The sequence below is a fragment of the Scylla paramamosain genome, chromosome 6 (genome assembly GCF_035594125.1).
Source record: "Scylla paramamosain isolate STU-SP2022 chromosome 6, ASM3559412v1, whole genome shotgun sequence".
Lineage (NCBI taxonomy): Eukaryota > Metazoa > Arthropoda > Malacostraca > Decapoda > Portunidae > Scylla > Scylla paramamosain.
The window spans coordinates 20,661,675-20,689,496 of record NC_087156.1 but is presented as its reverse complement, the minus strand read 5'-3'; the positions used below and the strand labels follow the sequence as shown (position 1 = coordinate 20,689,496).

The window sequence follows — 27,822 nt, the reverse complement described above, 5'->3', positions numbered from 1 at the left end:
ATGCTTCATTTCAAATAATTAAGAATGAAAGGAAAAGTTGTATATTTTGTTAAAGGATTTATTTTCCTGTTTTTTGATACTTGGCAGATTTATCTTACAAAAATAGTTATGTATGACAGATATAAAAAACTAGTTCTGGGATAATGAAAATTCAAAAGTTTAGGTTCTGATCTGTGTCTCCTTGGTTTTGACAATGACAGTCAATATGTGACTGTTCACCCATACAGCTTCACATACTGCATGTCTAAGCTAAGAATTTATGTTGTATCTGTCAGTGCTTTTATTGGCTATTTAGAAAACTACTGGTCATATTAACATGTTGATATCCTCCATTAGAAAGTTTAATTAAATGAAGCTTCAAACTTATAGTGAGTAAAATGCTTGTTTATAAAAATGTGCATCTTGTAAGGAAATATTTTAAGCCTTCATGTATTTTTGAAACAAGCAGTAGACATTCTCATGTAAGTATTTTTCTTTTTGTATTAAGCTTGCTGAGAAAGATCTTGTGAATCCAACAAAGTATGCTCTACTCCAATGAAACAGCTCTTGAGATCGGGTGGAAATGATCTTTACAAACAGAAAGGTGTAAGTATTAGTTCTTAGGATTTGTTCAATGAGACACATGTTGATGACAGTCTGCATAATGTAATATGCAGCAAATGCTCCACGTGTTGGCTATTCACTAATTCTAAATGCAATTTCAGGCACGTAAAGTACTGGGAAGATGACAAGAGTTTTGAGAAGTTACCATTATAATCTGGTTAGGTCTTTGTGGCAATGACAGCCTAACATAAGCCTTGATATAAGTAGATACAGAGGTAGCAACCTTTGTTACTATTTGTGGTGTAAGCAGTGCAATAATCTCAAGATGATACATATGGAAATTAAAGCAGGTATAAAGTTTTACTCCCTTACTCAATTTTCAGACCCTCTAAGCTTAACAACAGACTCTGCTTGCCAAGTCTGCATCTAAATGTGTCTCATAAAAATACAATGGTCAAGAAGCCTAGACAACCAGGCAATAAACTGTTAGAAACTTAACTCATAAAACTTTTTAAGTGTTTTAAATAAAATAAAATAAGAATACAATTAACATACACTAAATATGAGGTCTATATTGTTGGGAAACCAAGTACCAAATTTTATCTTTTTTGCATCTGTGACACCTCACCCTGTTAACATAGAAAATATAATAGTTACTGTTACTGATTATGATGGTGGTGATGGTGGTCATGGTGGTGGAAGTGAAGATGGTGACAGTAATAGCCATAATAATGATGATGAAATGATGGGATAATGATGATGATGATGATGATGATGATGATGATGATGATGATGATTATGATGATGATGATGATGGTGGTATTGATGATAACTATGATCATGATGATAAAACGTTTCCCAAGTGTGGTCTTGTTTAAAAGTAATTAGGAAGGTGGCAGTTATTTACTCTAATGAGGACCAAAGAGGAATGTAGTCACAGCTGGCCTATCTGGTTAATCAACAATGATGCTAATTAGCAAAAGCACGTGTTCTTCATTAGGCCTGTTGTGACCACATCCCCTTCCTGCTTTTCCTGGATGTTTTTCTTGTTGTGATAATGATTGTCTTTCTGATGCCCACCCTATTCAGTTGGAAAAACAGGTTTTCATAATGTTAATGATTACATACTTAAAGATTTTCAATGACAAGTTAGAAATCTATCATTTCTTGTTCCCCAAATTCAGAGGTGGCACCTACTTCCTGGTCCCAGCCCTCAATTTCTCCTGCCAGTTTGTAGTGGTGTTTGCGAAGTTCAGAGAGTTTGGAGCGCTCTTCTTCCAGATGCTTCTCTGTCTCCAAAACTTTGACTAAGGTTTCCATCTCCATTCGCTTAGTGTGATGAAGGCTTAGCTTGGAAAAGTCTAATGTATCTGGGAAAAAATAAAACAGTAAGCTTCAATCAAGTAAGTGTTAGGTATCACTGGGATCTCAATTCCAACTGAACATTAAATTATACTGGAAAGATTCAAACCCTGATATACAATATGAGAATGGTTATGAAGGTCAATGATCTTGACCTAAAATTTACTAAGCCATAATTAAGGCCTGGAAAATAATATAAACAGCAAACACATTTCTAATAAACTGTATTACTAGACATGACTTACTGGCAATAGCAATTTTGTCTCGACAATTTTCTGCGGTGGCAACCACAGTCCCTGTAAGGGTGGAGATAGTCTTTGCTGTGGCATTGAGGTTGCGTAGCTTCTCACTTGATCTGTCAGCTTTTACTCTGGATGCCATCACTAACTGCATGGAAGATGCTGCAATCTCACGTGAGGATACAATAACTTCTTCAAACTTTCCTTTTCCACTAACCACTTGATCAGCAGCAGTCCTGCAGGGCACAAGATCATGAAAATTTACCATTACTTTTCCTATGGACCTCAAACCATAAAGAGTTGAATCTCCATTTTGATAACCAACCAGAGAGGAAAAACATACTATGTCCACCTAGAAGTGTCAAACTACCAAACATTAAGTCCACCTGTTTTAACACAACACTCAAACAATGCAAAGTCAAAGTTAAAAAATGATGATAATTATTATCAAATTAAATATTCCACAATGCATAGAGGAATTCCTAAATGTAAGTCAAAACCATCTTACATGAGTGCTTGGCAAGCAATAGCTACTGCTTTTGCTCCAGATAATAGTCCTTCAGACCAACGATGATTGCGCTTGTAGAACTCCTTGGGAGATGCTCCTCCCCTCCCTGAGTCCACTATTTCTTTCTGAAGCTCTGCACCCCGCCGCACAAGCTGTCGTACAGCTGCCATCAAGTCGCTGCATGTCCCCAGGATGCTTTCATTCACCTGATAGTTTAGTACAACATTAAATATCTTTCTGGAACATTTCCTTAACAATGTAATTGTTAAATTTTTTTCCTTGAAGAAATTAAATTTACCATTATATCATCATCAGAAAGTAAAACAGAATGATGTACTGAAAGCAATAACTAATGCATACTGTCTTTAAAATAAGTATATTTAAGAGCAGTTTCTTTAAACAATGGTAACCAACGAATGGTATAGTGAATTTTTCCTAATGCATGAAACATGCCAAAAACCCCAAAAAGTTATGCAACAACTATTTTCAGGAAGAGGCCATTGATTTTTTAAGAGCTACAGTCTCTAAAATTCATTGGGATCTGATGAATTTTCAATACTGCACACTGATATTAGAGCTATATTTTTACAAGGATGAATAAATTTTATGATTAACTTTTTTCAGAAGCTGCCTAAATTCACAAAACATACAATTAATTCCCTGGGATAATCATGGAGTGAAATTTTCTTATATTAAAGATGAAGTACAGATTGATGAACTCAAACACACATTCCAAATATTACTGTGATAGTTACATAAATATATGAAAAAGGTAGGTTTACAATAGATTCTGTGTATTTAGCTGCTTGTTAAAAAAACAAGGAGTGAGACATCCACTGGTCACATCTACAAGCTTAGAAATGATATCATCTCACCTCTTGCTTAGAGGTTCTCTATCACACAAATGCAAATAAACAGACATGTGTGTATATGCTGTGTATATGTATGTGTGTATGCTGGCCATGGTCAGGTCAGTTCACTTCAGGATTAAGGTGGCAATAGTGTGGAGAGGTACAGCCAACACCTCAAGCACCAAGTTAGTCTGGATCCACTACAGTACAAAAAATAAAAATAGTCTATGAGTTAATTTCAAAGGTGCGAAAACAGCAAATAATCTGTATTAGTTTTCTTTCTCTAAAATAACGATGACTGTAATTTTACCCTTTATCTGGCACTATCTGGATCCACTACAGTATAAAAAAAAAAAAAAAAAAATAGTCTATGAGTTAATTTCAAAGGTGCGAAAACAGCAAATAATCTGTATTAGTTTTCTTTCTCTAAAATAGCGATGACTGTAATTTTAACCTTTATCTGGCACTATTCTAGCACAGCAGGTACTATTTTTACAAAATTTGATCAATATTTTGGTGTCTCATGTGGATCTTGAAGTTACAAGGGATGGAGTATCAGAAGTTAAGAGAGTGGGATGCAATAAAAGAGACTGTAGTGATGTGGTAGAAGAATGACAATTGTTTAACCCCTAAAGGACCAGCAGTGGTGGTGATTTTCATCTTGCTAGGAACAGGCTCCCACCACTAAACGTCGAAAATAGTCTGTATTCACACGCACTTTAAACTCAGTGAACAATGAAAGAACAAATGAAATAGACCTTGTATTCAACATCAAGTCTTCCTCTTTCTAATGATGCCATCTAGAAGTCTCTATGTGCAATGGTTATGGAGAGACAGCAAGTTGCAGAAGAGACTTTTGGAGGGAGTGAGTCACTTGCCTGCCATGTGTCCATTTCACTTGACTGGATATGGTTAGAACCTAATGGAAACAGATACCTTGAGCTCTCTTCACACATGCTAAACGGTTTTATTGAGTTCCCACCTTATTGCACTTTCACTAAGACATGTAGCAAGTGGTTGAGTGCGAGCGGGTAATATACGTGGCATTGAGGTCTGAGAGCAGGAGGGAGCGGGCAAGAAATTGGATTTGTCAGAACCACTATCACTGCATTTAGCCATGGCGAGAGTGGGCAAAGACTGAGAGATTATCTTCACTAGCTTGCAGACAGCATTACCAAAATTAGCTAAGTTTAGTGTAAAAATGACAAAGTGGTTATAACCGCCTCCAGTCCTTGCCTGGCGAAGTAGCTAAAGCCACCTCTGGTCCTTTGGAGGTCAAGAGTAATGTATTGGAGGCATGTGGAAGTGTTTTATGATGTGTGGATCATTAGGTGAGAAAAAGAAGTGAATGGCTGATTAAGATGGTAGGTATGAATGCAATAAGAAGCAGTGTGCAAAGTAAGAGTAACAAAAGAAAGATGAGGCGTTTTGAGAGAGAGAGAGAGAGAGAGAGAGAGAGAGAGAGAGAGAGAGAGAGAGAGAGAGAGAGAGAGAGAGAGAGAGAGAGAGAGAGAGAGAGAGAGAGAGAGAGAGAGAGAAAATTTTGAAAGATAAAAAAAGGATGCAAAAGAGAATGTCATGAAAAGAAGAGAACATGAGAGCATAGGATAGCAAGAGCTTAATTGGGGAAGATGTTGAGGTAAAAAACATTTTCTATGCTTTTGAGGTGCTAACAATTACTGAATTTCAGTTTGGAACTATGGGAGTAAACCTAAGTTTATAGCACTTCTGATAGTCTATATATGACCCAGAGCAATTACAGACAAAAGAAATTTAGAGAAACGGCTATAACTCTAAAACTGTGGAAGAGCTGCAAGCAAAAAAATCTGACTAAAACTTCAACATAATTATCTTCTTGCTTTTATAAATACTAATAATTTAACAGGTATTCCAAAAATTCATTCAAGGCTATCATTCATTGGTAATCAGTATTCAAATTCTATGAAGCATTTTAGTACTGCATGATTTCTTCACTCAACTTTAATATAAGGTTAAAACATAATTTTCAACCAGTACAGCCTGCTTTTACACATGCAACTTTTACTCTTAAACAGTTGCCTTAATCAATGTCAACTATGTCCTGCTTTGCCACAAAGAAGGATTAGTCTAGGGCACCATTCCTAATAATTTTGTATTTTGTTACCAAATGTTAAAAAATACACACACACAAACACGCAATCCTTATTTTCGCAATTTTGTTTGTCTTTACTCACAAATTCCTTGGGATGATGATATGTGATTCTCCTCTCATCCTGTTAAAATCACAACTTTTACCAATAACATCTACTGTGTAATAACTAACAGTAACTTGTTATGGGGTAACCATCTTGACAAATCAGAGTCTGTATTTATCATAGGCTGATCACCAATTTACAAGCATATTGATGGCTGTTCCCTGCTGTAAGCATTCCTGAGTAATTATTTACCAAGGTCTCATGATCATCATGAAATAAAAAGAACAGAAATGTAACACAAATATATATCAAGAACATTTGAATATATAAACCATTCACCAATGGAATAAAAAATTACCAGCAGTTATTAGATAGAAATCTATAGTAGAATTATTTCTAATCTCTTCCGTTATGGTTTGATGGTTTAACCTGCATCACAGTCTCTCACACATGCTAGATTAAAATTTCTCAAAAAGTCAGTCCTAAAACATAATTTAAAAGATTAGCTTGAAGTCAATGATGGATGAATAAATGATCCCCATAATATAAGAGTTAAAGATCTGTCTCTCTGAATAAATCATCCCTATAATGTAAGAGTTGAAGATCTATCTCTATATACCAAGCCAGCAATCTTACATGGGGTGGCCCAAACAAAGCACCACACATTCATACACACATCATTCACACTCTTAACACTGTCAGCCCCTAGTGGAAAGGGATAATCTCATGGACCAGCCTTTTACACCTCAGGAGCTTAGGCATAGCACAGCTAGCTATAAACTTCTATAGCACTGCCCAATAGCATACACAGGTTTACCACTGCCACTTCATAATGAAACTGTTCCCTACACTGCACCTTCTCTTCCCTTGGGCAGGGAGTTAAGAATACTGCCACTGTATTCCCTCCATGTTGTAAGAGGTGACAAAAAGGGATGGAGCAAGGAGGCTTGGAACCACCTTCTCTGTATAGTGTCCTACGAATAAAAAATTGTATGCTCCACATCTCAATATTTCTGTCAACAGTTCTTCACTCTAAATAAAGACAATGTCATATCAAAAGTTTCTTTATCCTAATATGCATGAGAAAATGTACAATGTGCAAAAAATATAAACATGAAACTTGCTTGTATTGAAAAAGTATTTAAATAAAAAACTTGAAAAAAAAAAAAAAAAAAAGACATGGGGGATGGAGTCTAATAAAAATTCAAATCATTTGAGCCCATTAAATAAGGGCATACAACACTAAATGTTTCACAGAGCAGTGTAAGACAGCTGTAACTGGCAAATGTCATAGTTATGCTGAAGCTTAATAGACCTCACCTCAAGCTGGGTGCCAGTGTCCTTAGCTCGAGAGTTTTCCAACATGGCTGTGAAGCGCTCCACTGCATCCTTGATAGCAGTCTCCATCTTATCCATTTCTCTCTCTACTGCTAATGCCACATCCTCTTCTCCAGGGCTACGGTCCTCACACTGACTCACTAATAGGCAGCATCTACAACAAAAGTTGCAATAAATTTTTCAAAATAAATCACCTATCTCAGGGATTTAAAGGAAAGGGAAACTAACCATGATGTCATGGCAGAATGATGTCCATCATGGAGGAAGAAAGGCAAAATGCCCAAACACACAGGCACCCACACATCATCAGTACATATCCATATGCTTATACACACACACAAACACACACACACACACACACACACACACACACACACACACACACACACAAACACCCTTATGAATTCCTGAAGACTATGTTAACAATAATTTTTGCCTGTGTGCCTTAAATGTACGCCACAACAAAATATGGCATTTGCAGGGTAACCTATCTCATCAGCCAATCACAAAATCACTTCAAATAGACATCAGTTAATTGCAAGGCAGCTGCATCATTATACATTTACAAATAGTTGTCCTGTAGATTTCCTAATATAATTAACATGGTTTTCTGGTTTACCTCTCAAATTGTTCTGTGAGTGAGCTTATGTCCACGGAATCTTCTTTCCTCTGCAACTTCTTGTAAGTATCCACACTTGATTTTGCAAACTCCTCCAAGGCACACACAAGGTCTGAAAGGCAATGGTTGTGGATTACATTGCTTTTAATATGTGACAAGATTTAATTTACTACCATAATGGTCAACATCATGCATTTGTCCATTAACCCACTAGCTGCCAGAGACTTTAAACCAAAACTTACAATTAGTACCAGGGATTTTTTTCTGGGCTTAATATATTGGGATAGCTGGAAAAACATGTCTAGTATGTATAAAAGATCTCATCTTGGCTATTTTTTGGGGAAAATATGGTGTATTTCACTCTCATCACCCCTAGTATTTTCATTCTCACTATACACATAATCTTTATCATCGCAAGAATCATCAAAACTACTTGCATCTGAGTTCATGAAGTCACTAGGAGCTTCATTGAGCCTCTTTTGGAAGTCTGGGATACACATAATGTCTATCAACCAGTGTGACATGATTCCTCTATGATGAACAAACAATGACTGAAGAATGACAAACTCATGCATCAACCTGCATGTCTAGGACTGGGGGTGGGGTGGCAGGAAGAATCCATCCAGGAAAACTTGCCAAATGTACACTGGGTATTTGACATGTGCGAGTTTGAAATATGTGAATTCTATCGTGTGTGACTAACCTAAATGTTCCCAGTATTTTCAACATGTGAGAAAATTCCCTATTATGTGTGTAGCAGCAGTGATGTGACTAGTTGGTGAGGAAGGGTAGCTGACTTACACTAGAGGGTGGTGAGTGTAAATATTTTCCTACACTTTCCTTGCATTGCGCACAGCCCACAATTTCTAATTTTTTGTTTGTTTACAATGTCTTTTTCATATCATATTATACAATTTATCTTTGCTAATGTGTTTTACTGTTGCTTTAGTACTTTATTTTTGTGAAATAGTATCAAGAAAATATTTAGAGGGCTCAAAAATGGGTCATGGAACGTAATCCCTCTATAATTAATGGGATGATAGGCTTGATATATGTAGACTTTTCACAGAATGTAACCCTCACATATATAACAAATACCTGGTGCATATTTATGTATTTAAATTACTCAAATATTTATGGCATGATGATTTTCTAAAGTCAAATCTGTGTACATACAGACCTGACACCATTAGGATGGTCAAGTTAGTCTGTATACATACAGACCTGGCACTTAGCAGGTTAATGCTCATTACAGGAAGTTTTTTTATTGATAATAATTTGTAATTGTGGAAATATTCATGGAAACCAGGTTCCTAAATACAGTTTGCACATAAAAAATGCACAATTTAAGAAACTTACGTTCAGCAATCTCTATGTTTGGGCTGGCATGTGAAGTGGCCTTGGCATAAAGGAGGAAAGAAGCCACTTGGTGGGAAGATGTAGTTATACAGGTAATGAGGCGTGGAGCAGCATGGAAATTAATTTGGTAGTCTTCACATGCTTTGGCCAGACCTTCCAGAGACTCTATTACTATATTCTGGTAGCTCAGTGAATATTCTGTACACAAAATAAAAATTTGAGAAGTTATTAAAAGAGAGAGAGAGAGAGAGAGAGAGAGAGAGAGAGAGAGAGAGAGAGAGAGAGAGAGAGAGAGAGAGAGAGAGAGAGAGAGAGAGAGAGAGAGAGAGAGAGAGAGAGATATTTATCAGTGAATCAAATGTGTTGGTCACACAAAAATTTTATCAAGAAGTGACCATAAAAGAAGTCTAAGTATCCTCTTCAGTACAAAAACTCCTTTATATCCCTTTCTCTGGTTTTATTCCATTCTTAAGAATATATTTTTATTAATGGTCATTCATTAATAATCATATGATGAATAGGTATTAACCAATGATTTACACTAAAAGTTTGAATGAAACTTTCTGTCATACAAAGAAAACTTCACAAACTTCGGCAAAGTCTAAATATCTAAAATAATAATGGTGCTAGGCTAGTCATGAAGGTTCCTAACTTATTCCTATCACTGAATTGAGTGACTAATTTATTCATGTGCTTACCTGGTGTGCATTTGATGTCAGTATGTGCATCATGGTCAAAGTGTGAGAGTGTGTGAGTGAGGACCAATACTGCCCCATCCACAGCACCCTGCACACACTGCTGTGTCCCTACTTCCCATTCATTCTGGACTGCCATCAACTGTTTTGGGACAAAACTTCACTAAACTTCCTTCTTTAACCTGGTAGCAAGTGGCTCCAAGAGGAATGCTCTTTTATCTATATTCTCTCAATACTAAATCACATAATAAAAATTCTAATACAAATAACAACCAATATAGAATAAGTTTATGAGACTGTACCCACTAAAATGGACAGAAATATAACACAAACCAAACCATGTAATAATTAAGAAAGAGAGCTGCTTAATTTCTTTCTAGGTTTAAAATACCTTTGCTGCATCTTGCTGTGCTTGACTATCCATCTTATTATTCAGGTGAGACAGGTTTTCCTCCAGCATCTTAATCTGACCTGACATGTGTTCCCTCTCTGAAGTCAGTGACTGAAGACGGCTGCACAAGGATTCCTTCTCCTGTGTGTATAAGGATCAGTTGTGATGTAATGTTGGGTTTCTCCATAAATTCAACTTCGTACTTGTGAAAACATAACAAACAGACAAACTGAACCATCATTCTTAGTAACATAGATTTTATTGGTACTTATCTTACAGTAGTTTTTCAAAAGCAAAATGCAAGATATGCACCATTCTTTCATAGGTGCTTACCTGTCTTGCTAACTCCGTATCTGTGAGGTGAGCCTGTGATTCAAATGTCATCTGAGCTTGCAGCTTAGCTAGGGCAGAGGCAGCTGCATCCTTCTCCTGTTGTGTAGCATGATGTGCTTCTTTCTCTACAGTAAGCTGCTTGTCTAACTCAGCTTTCTATGGGAAAAAAAAAAAAAAAAAAAAAATATATATATATATATATATATATATATAAATTAATTAATTAATTAATTAAATAAAAAATAAAAAAAATAAATCATACTAGTTACAGCTGCATTTAAAGAGAGAGAGAGAGAGAGAGAGAGAGAGAGAGAGAGAGAGAGAGAGAGAGAGAGAGAGAGAGAGAGAGAGAGAGAGAGAGGCAGTTGGCATCAGCCAACCAATAAAAATTAATGTAGCTTTTCTGTACATACTGGATTTGTGAACTTGTTTGTTAATCAGTATTTTTTTTTTTAAGGACTTACCCCACGGATCAGACTGATATGTTCATCACGAAGCTTTTGATAGACATCTTTCATCTTTACAAACTTTTCTTCAGCCGATCGCCTGCGTGTCTCTTCCTGAGCCAACAAAGTGACAGCTTCAGCGCTAGCTGCTGCTGCCTCCACCTGGGCCATGATGGACTCCTTGCTTTGTCTTTCTGCCAGAAGTTCACTATCCTGCACACACACACACACAATAAATATCATGAAATGGAAACACACTATATAATATATACAGTTCTGCTTAATGAATGGTGTAGTTTTATCTGACACTTAATGATATTCCAATGATTACCTTTACATTGCCATGCCTACTCATGAATGTATCTCATTTTTCTTTGAGTTATGAATGAATGGGAGAAAAAATAAATAAATAAATAAAAAAAATAAAAAACACCTAAAATACATTAATGAGGTCATTATTGTGCTTTGAAGGTATTTTGGGAATATTTAAATTTCCAGGTATGGTCAGGACACTATACCCAAAAGTTATAAATTCAGATTTAAAATACACACACCCAAGTAAAATTTGTACTAGCAACTGCACTCACCAACTCAGCTATTGTTGACTCTAAGTCATTTACACGAAGACGCATTTGGTCCTCATTGTGAGTAGCCTCAGAACGTGCATGTTGCACCTCAGCTCTCATAGCTTCTAGTTCTCTGTGAAGGGCTTCTATCAGAGATTCTCTTTCTGCAACCACCTCTACCAGGGACCTAAATGAGAAGAATTCTTTCTTCAGCATAATGAGTAATGAACAATACACAGTGAAAATGGAGCAAATATTATACAACATTTACAAGCAAAAACGGTGAATTGATTAGAAAAATATCCAACTTTACCCATTCTATTAATTTTCTTTCCAAACTTCCATTTGCCCACTCATTTTCATGTTATGTTTTTATCTCCCAAATACAAATCTCAAAGTTTTCAATCACCACATCCTGCATGTTTTAGTTATGCTTACCCATTATGTGACTCATTGAGATTGGGATGAGGAGGGATTGGTGGTGGCTCTGTCTCAGATGTGTCTATCAATAACATGTCTGATGTGTCTGGCATATCAGGTTGCTCTTCTACCACCACCACTGGAGTTTCGTGGCTCCTTAACTCTGCCTCGACTAGGAAGTTAGGTGGATCCTGGTAAGTTGTTGATAAAAGAATTAATGACAAATTGTACTCAAACACAGTTCTTTTTATGAAGATGGCCATCATACTACATATATCGAAAACAAACATAAAATACCAACAACGCCAAACATACTGCCCACTTCATCTTATTCATTACCTCAGGCAAAGCAGGTACTTGGATTAGACCCTTGAAATACTGTAAATTTCTAGTATTGTTGTAAAACTGCTTGAGGATCTCAAACTGTTTATAAAACCTTGTACGGTGGCCTGTTAACATGTCCGTTGGCAGGGCTGGAAATGGAAGAAAGAGCGCTGATTGCATTTATCAACAAGAATTTAGGGATAATAATACATGACAAGACATACAAGGGGGTAATGTCTGGAGGGAGGGAGGGAGGGAGGGACGAAAGAAAGAAAGAAGGAAGGAAGGAAGGAAGGAAGGAAGGAAGGAAGGAAGGAAGGAAGGAAGGAAGGAAGGAAGGAAGGAAGGAAGGAAGGAAGGAAGGAAGGAAGGAAGGAAGGAAAGGAGGAGGGAAAGGAGGAGGGAAAGGAGGAGGGAAAAAAAAAAAGTTAAATTCCTTTTTGGCTATAACTGCCTCAGTAATGCTGCAGTATATCAGTTCAGCAGTATAGCAACACCTGGTGACATACCTTGCAGCCCACCAAAACCTTCAACCCACTACAGAAACTCTGAATTTCACACCAGTCACTGAGGCCTCTAGCTTGGCACAGACATTTCTCTTCATGCCAGCAATTCCACTATAGGCATTGGGTGAGCAGCTAATTATAAATTTCCTAACATCATAGTGAATTCCTTACCCCTGCAACTTTGAACAAGCACTTATCCAGTGACTTACCCACTCACAAGGAAATGGTTTTGATTATGGCAAGTAAAGAAGAGCAAACAGATGTAAAGAATTATGACTCAAAGGTGGAAATAAATTTTATGTAAAGAACCAAGAACTGAAAGATGAACAACAGCTGAAAGTGTGTTTTCTCACATCATCACAAACCTGGTTCCTCAATAAGTATTCTTGCACTTGCAGATTCTGCCTCTTCAACTTACAGTCAAACATGAGAACAGTCTGAATGCCAATGAAGAGGAAATTTGGGAGAAAAACTTTCTGCTGGTTGCAAATGATGAAAATGACAAGTACAGGGTTATTTTGGATACTCGTATGTTAATTCAGAGCTATAGCATGCCTGGATTAAAGTGGTTAGTAATGAAATGCCTGATGACATCTACAATGAAAATTTGTCTTGGATATCTGTCTTGGATATCTAGCCTTTTTTCTGCAGTGCCCTGAGAGCATGTCACTTGGTTTCCATGACAGCTGGAATAACTGAACTGAATTGTGGCATGCTTGAAGCACAGCAAAAGCTGGTCACAGCATCCCAGCATGCTTAAAACTAACAAACAAACATAAATACATAATAATCACAGGTTGTGAGGGTCGAGAATGGGAGGCATGCCAGGCCTACATGATGAGGTGGAGCGACATCCCAGTGAAGAGTGAAGTCATGGCTCACTTCCTGTAGAGACATTAATCAATGCATATTCCACATTTCATGCTCACTACATAGTTGCCAACCTAATGTGCTCTCAATATGCAGTATCCCTTATCCCCATTGCATGATACCCCCTTGTACTCTGGATTTAAAAGGTGTGGATTAAAACTATATGTTGGCCTATGCTACAGCTTTGGTGGACAATAAGATACACAAAGTTTAAGCTTCCAAGCAAGGTATAAACATTCATAAAAAAATATCAATCTATATACATACCAGGACAATATTCTCTGCAATTCATTTGTAAAGTCTCTTAGGGTTATTGGGATACTATAGCAATTCTTATCAATCTTGTAATGAGATGATACAGCAGGCCATAGCCTGTTTGGACTGTTTTAATCCATCCTTATATATACAGTCTACTTCCACCTCATTCCATATTTATTTCCACAGAAAACTGTTACTTGTTTTAAGATTCATTATTTCATGGAGAAAATAATAAATCTTAGATACATATGATGAAAAATATGGAACCTGTACAGTAGTACTCTCACATACTGTTTTGAAGAAATCATTATTGTTAACCCCCAGTCCTCTGGATGGTCAAGCATTAGAGAATGAAGTGTATAGATGCAGCTATTTTCGTACCTTATTTTGAATTCTGCACCAAGAGTTTTATGTTTCTGGTGACTAAGGGTATCCTTGCTCATGAGATTGGGCATGATATATAGTCACACGAGTTCTAGAATGGTGAGGAATGAGTAGAAAAAAGTAAGGATGCTTCCTAAGTCCAGAGGCTAAGGGTTAAATATAGGTGAAAAATTGCAACAGTGCAGATCAGAGGAAATAAAAATTCCAGGAAGCCAAAGCTCATGCAATAAAAAGCATAGGAAAGCTATAAAGAAGATGGGAAATAGAAACAAAATAAAACAAACCAAAACTGCCAGACAGTCCAAAAGCAAAAATGAGACAAGAGCTGAAAATCACAGGAGAATCAGAAACCATCAATCTGGCCTGACATACGACAGATCTCCTTAAGAACACTTACATGGTATTGTAGCATTACTTTTGGTGGGAACTGAAAAGACAATTTGGTTAACAACTTACTACTTACAATCATGTTGGCAGCTAAGTAAAAATTTAGTATAGTTATAACTTACTACTTACAATCATACTGGCAGTTATGTAAAAATTTAGTATAGTTAACAGCTTTAAACTAATAAATTATTTACAGACAGTAGTTCAAGGAAAAAACTAAATAGGGAATATATAGGTAAGTGCAGCACACAAAATTGTGAAAATCTAAAAGAAAGGATGCTGAAGTGACATGATACTTCTTCAATGCAAATGTTAAGTGAGGAGAGAAAACATGAAGCATTACTTATAGGTATTACTTGAATTAAGATTTTCATTATTCATTTTGGAAGATGAATGAAATATTGAATGAGAATGTGTAATTTTTCACTGAGGGTTTCAATGAAAAGACAACGTATTAGAAAGATCAGAAAAATTTCAATGGAAGCAGTAACAGATTTCAAGAATACATGATAGTGGAATGAACAAATTGTAATGAGGAGCATGCATATTCTAAACTCAGCAGAGATGGCATCATTAGATGGAATTAACCAGGGGGGGAGAGAGAGAGAGAGAGAGAGAGAGAGAGAGAGAGAGAGAGAGAGAGAGAGAGAGAGAGAGAGAGAGAGAGAGAGAGAGAGAGAGAGAGAGAGAGAGAGAGAGAGAGAGAGAGAGAATTATCGCATGAAAATAAGGGCTGTTAAATGTCTCTCAAGTATAATAAACTAACTAGAAAATGGCAAGTTGCATAATAATTAAGGAAGGATAGCTTGTTTTGTAATGTTACTGTGATTTTGACAATGTAAATATCATAATCAATTAAGTCTATGTAAGGACTGGGGCAGAGTAAACTTGGTATTGCTCAATGCCTCAAAAACTCAATTGCTCCATCTATCAACTCAACACAACCTTCCAGACAACTATCCCCTCTTTTTCAATAACACTCAACTGTCCCCCTCTTCTACACCAAACATCCTCAGTCTGTCCTTTACCTATAATCTTAAGTAGAAACTTCACATTTTATCCCTAGCTAAAGCAGCTTCTATGAAGTTAAATGTTCTGAGATGTTTCAGCCGGTTTTTCTCACCCCCCCCCAACTGCTCTGTATAAGGGCCTTATCCATCCATGTATAGAGTATGCTTCACATGTCTGGGGGGGTGTTCCACTCATACCACTCTTCTAAACAGGGTGGAATCAAAAGCTTTTCATCTCATCAACTCCTCTCCTCTAATTGAATGTCTTCAGTCTCTATCATTGCCGCAATGTTGCATCTCTAGCTATCTTCTACTGCTATTTTCATGCTAACTGCTCTTCTATCCACCTCTCTAATGCAAGAGTTAACCAGTATTCTCTGTCATTCATCCCTTTCTCTGGTAAACTCTGGAACTCCCTACCTGCTTCTGTATTTCCACCTTCCTATGACTTGAATTCCTTCAAGAGGGAGGTTTCAAGACACTTATCCTTCAATTTTTTTACTACCACTTTGGACCTTTTTCTGGGACTGGCATCTCAGTGGGTTTTTTTTTTTTTTTTTTAATTCAATTTTTGTTGTCCTTGGCCAGTGTCCCTCCTACAAAATAAAAAAGTGTTCTTAAGATGGGTGGTTTGATACATTAAAGTAATATATCTTTACTTAATTCCTAAACTGTGGAAACCTCAATCCTGAAAAATTTCTCCTGCATGGGGAAATATATACATTATATAAAAGCAAAAATCTAAATTTATACATTATGTCTTGTACTTAAAACTGCCATTTCTACAATGTACAATAAATAACAAGAGCAGGTATGAACTACTTGTTATATATGTAATGTTTGCTTCTCACAGTTCATCCAGCAAGGGGATGTGTGAATAACATGTTCTAGCTACACCATCAAAGAACTGTGGCTTTGGATATTTACTCTCACCAGTCACAAAGATAAAATAGCTGAAGCCAATCACATGCCATGAATGCTTTGGCTAAACTGCATCCATGAAGAGCACATGCAAGTTGTGTTTCTCACCATATGCGAACATTTTTCCTCTGGATTCCTCACTAAAGAGATTTCTTTTCAACCAACTTTTATCTCAACAGGTACTGCATCTGTTAACTTTCCTCTGGAATATAGCTACTGTTACAGAGAGGAAGGCATATAAAATTTGCTCCAACAGCAAAGTTTATATTTGGCTTTTCAACTACTAACATAAACCTTACCACACTTTGCCATTGTAAACTATAACTCTTATAGTTTACAGTAGACACCTGCCAAACGATAATTACTCCCAGTGAGGTCTAAAGTACTGTTCAGGGGGTGCTGTGAACTTATCATTAAATCCAGCTGTGACCTCACTGAACGTTTCCCTTTGTGTTTCACAACACAAGGGGGCAGTCACAGCCTGCCCTCTAAAGACAACTCTCTTCCTCCTCACAAAACTACAAGCACCTAATAACACACACATTCTTCACCCAAAAATTTTAAAATCATGGCGACTCCTACATCAGCCTCGGAGTCCCCATCTGGGGAGGGGACCATAAATGTCCCCAGGTTGGACTGCCTTTTTGTCGACGACCCTAAGTGTCTTGACACGCCCCTCAACTTTTTCTTCATTAACTTCTGCAACATTCGCGGTCTAAGATCTAATTTTCAATCTGTAGAACACCACCTCTCCTCTTCTAAAGCTCATCTTCTTTTCCTCACTGAAACTCAGGTGTCTGAGGCAACTGACAGTAGCCCCTTTTCTGTTCCCTCCTACTTTCTCTATCCTCATTTTCGATCCAAAGCTGGATGCTGCGTTTATGTGCGCAATGACTTAACCTGCTCTTGTGCCCACGCTCTTGAATCTTCCGAGTTTTCCACCATCTGGCTACGACTACAGAGTCACTCTCATACTAAATTTATCTGTGCTGTATACCTCTCTCCTAACTCCTCTGACTATAAAAAATTCTTTGACTACTTAACTTCCAAAGTGGAGCACATTCTGACCCTCTTCCCTTTTGCAGAGATCTCCATTCTTGGAGACTTCAATGTTCACCACCAGCTTTGGCTTTCCTCTCCCTTCACTGATCATCCTGGTGAACTAGCCTACAACTTTGCTATCCTCCATGACCTAGAGCAATTGGTGCAACACTCTACTCGTATTCCTGACCGTCTTGGAGATACGCCCAACATTCTTGACCTTTTCCTGACCTCTAATCCTTCTGCTTATGCTGTCACCCTTTCTTCTCCGTTGGGCTCCTCCGATCACAATCTCATATCTTTATCTTGTCCTATCCCTCCAATCCCTCCTCAGGATCCCCCTAAGTGAAGGTGCCTCTGGCGTTTTGCCTCTGCTAGTTGGGGGGACCTGAGGAGGTATTTTGCTGATTTTCCTTGGAATGACTACTGCTTCCGTGTCAGAGACCCGTCTTTGTGTGCTGAGCGCATAACAGAGGTGATAGTGTCTGGCATGGAGGCGTACATTCCTCACTCTTTTTTTCGTCCTAAACCTTCTAAACCTTGGTTTAACACAGCTTGTTCTCGTGCTATACATGATAGAGAGGTGGCCCACAAAGGGTACTTAAGCCTTCCATCACCAGAATCTAATGCACTTTATATTTCTGTCCGGAACCATGCCAAGTCTGTTCTCCAACTAGCCAAAAACTCCTTCATTAACAGAAAATGTCAAAACCTTTCAAGATCTAACTCCCCTCGTGATTTCTGGCATCTAGCCAAAAATATCTCCAATAACTTTGCTTCTTCTTCTTTCCCTCCTCTACTTCAACCAGATGGCACCACTACTATCATATCTATTTCTAAAGCTGAACTCTTTGCTCAAACCTTTGCTAAAAACTCAACCTTGGACGATTCTGGGCTTGTTCCTCCCTCTCCTCCATCCTCTGACTACTTCATGCCACCTATTAAAATTCTTTGCAATGATGTTTTCCATGCCCTCGCTGGCCTAAACCCTCGGAAGGCTTATGGACCTGATGGGGTCCCTCCTATTGTTCTCCGAAACTGTGCCTCCGTGCTTGCACCTTGCCTAGTCAAACTCTTTCAGCTCTGTCTGTCAACATCTACCTTTCCTTCTTGCTGGAAGTTTGCCTACATTCAACCTGTTCCTAAAAAGGGTGATCGCTCTAATCCCTCAAACTACCATCCTATTGCTTTAATTTCCTGGTTATCTAAAGTTTTTAAATCCATCCTCAACAGGAAGTTTCTTAAACATCTATCACTTCACAACCTTCTATCTGATCGCCAGTATGTGTTCCGTCAAGGCCGCTCTACTGGTGATCTGGCTTTCCTTACTGAGTCTTGGTCATCCTCTTTTAGAGATTTTGGTGAAACTTTTGCTGTTGCCTTGGACATATCAAAAGCCTTTGATAGAGTCTGGCACAAAGCTTTGATTTCCAAACTACCCTCCTACGGTTTCTATCCTTCTCTCTGTAACTTCATCTCAAGTTTCCTTTCTGACTGTTCTATTGCTGCTGTGGTAGACGGTCACTGTTCTTCTCCTAAGTCTATTAACAGTGGTGTTCCTCAGGGTTCTGTCCTGTCACCCACTCTCTTCTTATTATTCATTAATGATCTTCTAAACCAAACTTCTTGTCCTATCCACTCCTACGCTGATGATACCACCCTGCACTTTTCCACGTCTTTTCATAGACGTCCAACCCTTCAGGAGGTAAACATATCACGCAGGGAAGCCACAGAACGCCTGACTTCTGATCTTTCTAAAATTTCTGATTGGGCCAGAGCAAACTTGGTATTGTTCAATGCCTCAAAAACTCAATTCCTCCATCTATCAACTCGACATAACCTTCCAGACAACTATCCCCTCTTCTTCAATGACACTCAACTGTCCCCCTCTTCTACACTGAACATCCTCGGTCTGTCCTTTACTTATAATCTGAACTGGAAACTTCACATCTCATCTCTAGCTAAAACAGCTTCTATGAAGTTAGGCGTTCTGAGACGTCTCCGCCAGTTTTTCTCACCCCCACAGCTGCTAACTCTGTACAAGGGCCTTATCCATCCATGTATGGAGTATGCTTCACATGTCTGGGGGGGTTCCACTCATACTGCTCTTCTAGACAGGGTGGAATCAAAAGCTTTTCGTCTCATCAACTCCTCTCCTCTAACTGACTGTCTTCAGCCTCTCTCTCACCGCTGCAATGTTGTATATCTAGCTGTCTTCTACCGCTATTTTCATGCTAACTGCTCTTCTGATCTTGCTAACTGCATGCCTCCCCTCCTTCCGCAGCCTCACTGCACAAGACTTTCTTCTTTCTCTCATCCCTATTCTGTCCACCTCTCTAATGCAAGAGTTAACCAGTATTCTCAATCATTCATCCCTTTCTCTGGTAAACTCTGGAACTCCCTGCCTGCTTCTGTATTTCCACCTTCCTACGACTTGAATTCCTTCAAGAGGGAGGTTTCAAGACACTTATCCACCAATTTTTGACCATTGCTTTGACCCTTTTATGGGACTGGCATTTGAGTGGGCATTTTTTTTTATTAGATTTTTGTTGCCATTGGCCAGTATCCTTCCTACATATAATAAATAATAAGAAAAAAAAATGATTAATCCTGAGAGTTTTTCACTACAGAACCCTACCCCCATGCAGCTTTCCTCGTCATATGAAACTACCAGGTGGCACTGATGAACCAAGTACACAAGTAACAGAGTATGCAAATCTATACTATTTATCATGCAATCAATATTCCGAATATCATACTGTCTGCTATTTGTCTCTCATAAGATCTCTTGATCTAATGAAGCATTAAATTTAAGTGTCTCCAGCACAACTGTAAAGACTATTTGATGGCAGTACATAGGTGGCAAATTTATGGTAGTCATGCCATACAAGGGATTTAAGTGAATATGTAGAGAATAGCTCAAACTGACAAACTGGGTAGAAAAAAGTGTATGAAGAATCCAGTTAAAACATCTATCATGATTTTTCACATAACAGATAACGCTTCACAATATGCATGTATTCTAAAAATCTGACAGCTGTGTAAACTAGAAACTTCCATACAGTACCTGACACCTTGAAACACAAGACTATTCAGACTGAGTCAGAACTGAGGGTAACTAAGAAGAAACACTTAGAGTGAGAAACTATATGACTAATTCAAATACATATCTTCAAAAGATATGACTAATGTTTTCTTGGAAGTCATAAATCCATAGTGTGAGGAAGTGTGTTTGAGACTTAAAGGATTCCATGGAGACGAACAGTGACAACTCTGATATATATGTATAGGAAAAATAACATGAGAAATTCAAGTTGATGGTTATAAGAGAAGTGAATAGCTAGAGAGAAAAGTATGGTCAAATTTTGTGCATTAAAGACTTTTCTGTGGCAATCATCCCTTTAAGGAAGTCCTTTCATAATGACTGTCATGCCATGCATAGAAAATAAACAACAAACTTTGCAGTTTATCCTTGGCTTATTTCTCTCTCAAGATTGTCTTTCACATATTCAGACATACATTTAATTTCCAGGAAGCATGCCACATGCTCATGCAATGAGTTATACTCAAAAGCTTTATGGGAACTTGGGTTTCATTCATTCATAAGTGCTGATTTTGATACAAGATCATTTCAATAACATTCATCAGAACCTTTTATTAAAGTCTCAACACTACTTAACAGCTCAATATATACTATCCCTGCATAATACTAGTGCAAGGTAGACAGTACTAGTGTACTTGAACTTCAAAGACTCTGATCACAGGTGACAAAAATAAAGATTGAAAGTGCATACACTATTTCAGCACCTTCCTTTATACACCATTCCATAACACTTTCCATCCCTTTTACAGCTCTATCCTGTCAGTAGGAACACCACTGAAACACAGTAATAATGCTTGAGTGGAGCACAGCCAGCCCATCAATGTTCCTTTCCTGATAAGCATGCTAAAAAAAAGTAATAAAATCTCCAGTAAAATTGGGAATGGAGAGAGAGAGAGAGAGAGAGAGAGAGAGAGAGAGAGAGAGAGAGAGAGAGAGAGAGAGAGAGAGAGAGAGAGAGAGAGAGAGAGAGAGAGAGAGAGAGAGAGAGAGAGAGAGAGAGTTTATGTAAGGATGAGAAGCAAGGGGAGGTGCATTTTGAAGTTCTTCTGCTGTGACTATGCCATCAAAGAAGTTCCCTGGGAAAGATCTTTGATCAAACTTGACCAAATAAAGTAAACATGGATTAAACATAACCTAAAACAGTAAAAATTAAATAATGGAGGAGTGATGACTGATGTAATGACAAACTCCACTGGTTATACAATACAAAGTCACACTGATAATTTTACACAAGGATCAGTTTAGAATAGAATTTTTAACACACCTTTATGAAGCTGGAAGAGTATCCTCACAATACAGTCATAAAGGCAAGAGGAGTCTTGAATACAAGGGATCAGAGGAGCCAGACGACACTGTCCAGATCGTGTCATGGAGTTGGCTCGGGATGGGTCCAGTGAAGAGAAAACTGGAAAAAATAAATAAATAAATAAATAAAAAAAAAAATAAAAATATATATATATATATATATATATATATATATATATATATATATATATATATATATATATATATATATATATATATATATATATATATATAACAAATTAATTCATACCAAATAATTAGTGATAATTTATGTGATTCTGGAAACTTACCATAAATCAGTGTACATAAAGTCACTGTTTTTTATGAGAAAAATGAGAATTGGCTCTGGGATATTATAGCTTGTCAAAACATTACCAGCTACAGTTATCATCCAAAGTAAGGTAAAGTGATACAGCATGAATGAATCATGTATTGATTGAGTAGTTATTTCAGTGTTATTTTTATCTCAGTTAACTTCTGCTAGGGGGGGTTCTGAAGGGAATATCAATGATTGTAAAGAAGAGGAGAAATTATGATAATGAGAGTAATAAAGATAATTGTAATGTTTATGAATTTCAATTCACATTCTGGCAAACCTTAAGCTGTACCAGTGGGGAAGAGTAGGACCTACCTGCTTCATACAAGTTCAGGATACACTCAAGGTACTCCAACATCTCTACCCCTAACTCAAAACTGAAAAATAAAAAAAAACATGATATTCTGTAACAATTTGCTGTTCTCTTTATAAATTTGTTTTTGATAGCAATCTTTCAACACATTACAAAACTATAAGTCCACTCACTAATTATTGGCATCATTTTCAGCCAGGGCCTCCAGCTCTTCTGGAGTGACAGAGAGAGTCCCAGGAAAACGAGGATAGTGTTGGTGGAAGTGGAGCTTAGCAACTAATAATTCACAGTACCTCTTGATGAGCCGTCCATAGCCATGAGTCAGGTGGCGCTAAAATAAAGACAAAGCATGGAAGACACAAATAATTCAAGTAAAGAAATCTGCAAAGTCCTCATTTGATTCTTTTACCATGTATAATCTGATTTCTCTGTTTTACACTTGAATTAATGGATCTCAAAGTAAGAAAAATAATAAAAATATGCAGACTGACAAATCCTACATTAAACTTCCATCCATATAATGGTTAGATACCAACTACAATTTGTTAAAAAAAAGAATCACTTACAAAATGCTGTCCTGTATCCTTAATTCGGCTTATGTGGCGATGCGAATCCCGCAATGCATTTGGGTGGCCATCACGAAGCATGATATGCAGACAATGGCAGAATTTCCATGCTGTGACATCAGTATTGATGGGTGGAGTTGTGCCAACATTACGCCAGAAAAGGTCTGCATTCTTGTCAGTGAATGTGCCAATGATTAGGTTACGCACATGTTTCATTTTCAATGGCATTTCTTCATCACTCGTTGCCTTTTTAAAGCTTGCTTCCTGTGTGGGGCAGAAAACAGTAACCCAATAACCAGAAGTAGTCAACAGAAAACCTAGTGATTCTAATAACATCCATGGGTCCATAATCATGATGAGATGAGACGTGAAAAATCTTACAATGTCAAAAAAATTCAAGCATGAAAATTCATGCAATTATCCCATTTTTTCTTTATAAGTTTACTGGCAACAATTATTCTTTACCTAACGATATCCTGAGCACCATAATATTAGTTGCCAAATCAGAAAGTCTCCATTTCCATATGTACATTTTCAGTGCACCTTTCCAAAACTTTCATTAAAGTATCCAATGGCACAGTCTTTGAAACTCTGTATATGACTTTTCCTTACAATAACACTGTTGTTTTTGCTCCCAGAAATTCACGTTGTAGTCATTCTGTAATGCTGATGAGGAATGAGCTATTGTGGCTGAAATATTTCAGTTATTCAAAAACAGCTTTCTTTTGATGACAAGGTGTGCTGATGTAATGAGGCATTGTAAGTACATGTGAAACATGTGTCCATGTACTTGTGTGGGTAGGTTATGCATATAAAGATTACGGATTTTTTGGAATTCACTATCAACTATATAAGTATGAACCACTACTATGGAGGACTTTAAATCCTTTCTGTCCACTTATCAAGGGAATCAGCACTTTTCATTTACTGGCCAAGTATTTCATTTGCCCATTTGTTACTGCACTTGTCCAACTTGCTGTTGTTGTTGTTGTTGTGAAGGACCACAATGACCCTTGAGATCTATGTACCCTGGTATCATCCTGTGTGGTTGTAAGGAAGAGAAAACTCGTCCTCCAAGACAAATGAAGTTTATTTTCAAGTGGAGAGAAAGGAAGAAAGAAATAAAAATATTCTACAGAGAAAAGAAGTTCAGATCATTTTGTGCAAATACACGGTATTATTAACCTTAATTTGCTTCAAACTGATAAAAATATTACATCAATATTTACTCTAATAATGTGTTGAACAAAGATGCATAGAAACTTTAACTAGTCATCATAACAGAAACTACAAGCTTTTATTTTTAGACAGCCATGAATTGGCCTTGTCCTGTCAGAATGTACGATTAAAACAATGTTACAAATATTCTCTCCCACAAAAGTCCCCAGGCAATCAAAGTTAAGCCTGTGAGGTGGGCAAGTGGACCGTCCAGTGCATGTCTGGATGAGATGTGGATCGTTCCCAGGAGATGAAGTGAGGGCAGGTGCATCCACATGGGGTGAGGTGAGAGCTGGATCCTCAGCAGGAGGTGGAGTGGGCAGAGGGTCATCCTCCTCTAGGTAGGCAGGCTTCACAGGCAGTTGATGGACACCCAGTTGGTGTCCAGCTATGCTGAGGCAATATGCCTTGGGGATTGCACTCTAGGATGGCACACAGGCCATGGTAAGGGTAGGTGAGGCATGATCTGTGGGTATTATTTCTTACAAAGAAGAATCTACGAGAGGAATGATTTGTGGATGTACTCGTATTGTAGAGGTAATTTCTTGTAAGTCTGAAGATATGGCCAGTATTTCCCAACAGTGTGACAGTTTGGTGAGATAGTCGTTGTCTGTAGGAGTATGATTTGTGAGGAGTGTCGATGAGAGCTAAGGGGTGTTGAATGGAATCCAGCAGTCTGCAGTTGGTGACAACAACAAGTAGTCCACAGCGATCCAGGAAATCTACTCCAAGGAGTGGTGTCTTGACATCAGTGATGATGAATTCCCATAAGCTGCATTAGGGTGCTTGAATTGTGATGGTTCAGATATCACAGAACTGGATTCTGCTTCCAGTGGCAGTGATGAGCTTGATGTTTGATGGTTAGTTCGAAGGGCAGATCCTGTCCTCTGGCATTGCTGGATATAGGGAATGGAAAAGCACCCATATCCACTGGGAATTTGTGGCCAGAGAAGAAGTCAGTGATGAAGAATCCCAAAGCTGGTGGACCGAGTACATGAATGTTGCTGAGGTTGGGATCTTCGTGGGCCACTGTCGTGGTTAGTGGCAGCCTTGTTATACATTTTTTGGCCACTGCCACCTGTGAAGCATTTTTGAGTCCTTGCTCCAAACTGTGGTGGCAATAGCACAGTTCATGGGGTGGCTCCTGAATCCTGGTTGTTGGGTGGCTGCTTGTGGGAAGCTAACTTGGCAGCACCGGTTTCAGAGAAGTCCTCAGTTAGGGCAGAGCAGATGGGAGTCTGCAATACGAGAAGGCATGGCAGCATTGATTACATAGTCAGCCTTTTTTATGAGATCTTCCATGGAACACTCATCAGCTTCATGTAGGGCTGTCCTTATGGAATAAGAGTTCATGTAGCAGGTCTAGCTACATGACATGGTTTGTTGGTCACAGAGTCCAAATCAGGCAATGCAGTGAGAGCTTGGATTCTCATTCCACAATGTGTGTGCTGTGAAGTCTACCAGAGGTAGCAGTGGCATACTTAAAAGGCATTGGGCGCGTGCACTAATAGGCAATGTCAATGTTTGAAGGACGTAGCTCTTGAGGTCCTCATACTCAACACCCTTGACCTGGTTCTCCAACCAAGCAGCTATGCAAGGGAAAAGCTCCTCAGGAAAGGCTTCTAGCATGTAGTTTGCCTTGGTGCAGGGATCTATAATTCCTCTGTGGTGGAACTGGACTCCTGCTTGCCAGAAGCACGAGACCACCTCCTTGGAGTAGAAGGATGACAGTTTCAATGGTACAACGTGAACCTGAAGTAGTGTATGGCTTTGTAGCTGCAGAGGAATCCATAGTAGTAGGTGTGTCTTAGTCACTCCGAGGCTCACCAGTTGTAAGGATTACAAAACATGCTCTCCAAGATGACTGATGTCTATTTTCGTGTAGAAAAAGTCATAAAAATATTCCACCAAGAAAGAGTTCAGAACAACTTATGCATATACATGTATTGTTAATTTTAATTTACTTTAAACTGGTAAAGATATTACATCAATAATTATTCCCATAATGCAGTGAACAAAGATGCATTAAAATTTTAACTAATTGTTACAACAGAAAATACCATTTTTTTTTTTATGTACATTTGTTTAGTCAACTATGAATCTATCTCATTTTCTGTCAGAATGTACAATTAAAATACGGGTCCCCAACCTGCACGCCATGAGGCCATTCTGTGCGGTTAATGGCCACTTACCATTAAATTAACAATGCATGTGACCTGCTGGATTGTTCTCTGGATCATCAGTGAAGCCCAACAGTATATGAGGCAATATTAGTCTTAAGTCTTCTGTGCACAGCTCACAGATAACCACTTGGATGATGTTCTCTTGCTGACTGTTAGCTCTATATTCCAGATTTTGATATACTTTGTATTGAAAAATGTCACCAGGTTTTTCACAAATTCCTTGAAATCTTTTGTTCTGTATATGAGGTTTTCCGAGATTTTAACTGGTGTGCCCCTTGGGACCCTCTCAGATGTCAATGAGGCCCATGGTACTCTGCGGGTTGGGACAATGTTACAAGGTTATCGCAAGTGGGATAGTTGGCCTGTCTTCTTGAGGAAGACACAGGTGAGGCACACTTGTTGAATCTACTACTAGCTGCTTGTAGTGTACTAGCAACCCATAATACGCTGCCTTCATATAAGGGTGATTTATCAGCAGTAAGTGGCTTACCTTGAATTTTGGCCACCAATAATAGAACCATGCGAGAGGGAACCTAGAGACCAAAATGCTGTCTTTAGTTATCTGAAATAAACATTTCCTAGACCCTGACCTGAGGTGTGTGCATGTCACCAAAGAGAGCGAGTGTCCAAAGTGTTATCTAACCTAGCTTCTCGAAGTAGGCCATGTCTCAGCTGCCACTCGGGTGACGGTGACAGTACTTCCTGTCGCCCCTGTACCACACAACTTCCGGCCACTGGGGCCTGTCCACCTGCCATCTCACACCACTCACAACACCTGCAGGCTGCTCAACAGGTCCCAGGCACATGACAAGCTACCTGCTGAGAGTCTCGTGAAAATTGTGCGGGCGGTGTAGTACACTGCCGCCCACCGCGGCCCGCCCCCACAGCTCGCCCACATCGCCCATACAAGCATTACCTGGGCTTTCTCAAATTGTTCTCGCTCCTGGTCCAGTGTATTGCTCCTCCTCGTCCCCAGCACGTTGGGGATCTTCTTGATGGAGGTCATGTTGGCTACACCTCTAAATGACAACACTTCCTCCCTCACGTCACCACCATCGTGCCGCACTGAGCCTAGCGCTATAGACGCCGGAACTCGCCAAGGCCTTCATTATACTAGCATCGTTAATCACTTCCGATTCTATTTATTAGCCTCCAATTCGTTTCAGAGTATATTTTTATAATTTATCTTTCAGCTACATGCACTCTTTATTTATTTGGTATTTTACTTTATATATCTAAACTATCTATCTGTTTATCTATCTATCTATTTTAT

General features: G+C 38.4%; 1 protein-coding gene across 6 annotated transcripts in view; it reads right to left on the bottom strand.

Moving 5' to 3' along the window:
• The window catches only part of LOC135101366 (huntingtin-interacting protein 1-related protein-like), a 32,506-nt gene extending 4,819 nt beyond the window's left edge, over window positions 1-27,687 (bottom strand). The window contains exons 1-20 of one of the 6 annotated variants that reach the window (XM_064005257.1): window positions 27,466-27,685; window positions 23,149-23,412; window positions 22,756-22,913; window positions 22,585-22,646; window positions 21,913-22,053; window positions 14,584-14,613; window positions 12,184-12,317; window positions 11,863-12,035; window positions 11,446-11,611; window positions 10,877-11,071; window positions 10,413-10,568; window positions 10,080-10,220; window positions 9,692-9,830; window positions 8,994-9,191; window positions 7,635-7,746; window positions 6,998-7,169; window positions 5,717-5,755; window positions 2,653-2,858; window positions 2,151-2,380; window positions 1,741-1,913 (exon numbers count right to left, since the gene is read on the bottom strand). In XM_064005257.1, coding sequence (XP_063861327.1) covers window positions 1,741-1,913; window positions 2,151-2,380; window positions 2,653-2,858; window positions 5,717-5,755; window positions 6,998-7,169; window positions 7,635-7,746; window positions 8,994-9,191; window positions 9,692-9,830; window positions 10,080-10,220; window positions 10,413-10,568; window positions 10,877-11,071; window positions 11,446-11,611; window positions 11,863-12,035; window positions 12,184-12,317; window positions 14,584-14,613; window positions 21,913-22,053; window positions 22,585-22,646; window positions 22,756-22,913; window positions 23,149-23,412; window positions 27,466-27,555 — 2,979 coding nt within the window. In that variant the 5' untranslated portion in view covers window positions 27,556-27,685. Of the gene's footprint in view, window positions 1-44; window positions 1,914-2,150; window positions 2,381-2,652; window positions 2,859-5,716; window positions 5,756-5,890; window positions 6,652-6,997; window positions 7,170-7,634; window positions 7,747-8,993; window positions 9,192-9,691; window positions 9,831-10,079; window positions 10,221-10,412; window positions 10,569-10,876; window positions 11,072-11,445; window positions 11,612-11,862; window positions 12,036-12,183; window positions 12,318-14,583; window positions 14,614-21,912; window positions 22,054-22,584; window positions 22,647-22,755; window positions 22,914-23,148; window positions 23,413-27,465 lie in introns of those variants that run through there. The other 5 variants (XM_064005255.1, XM_064005256.1, XM_064005258.1 and 2 more) reach the window with 5 other exon arrangements.
• Window positions 27,688-27,822: the final 135 nt, after the last annotated feature.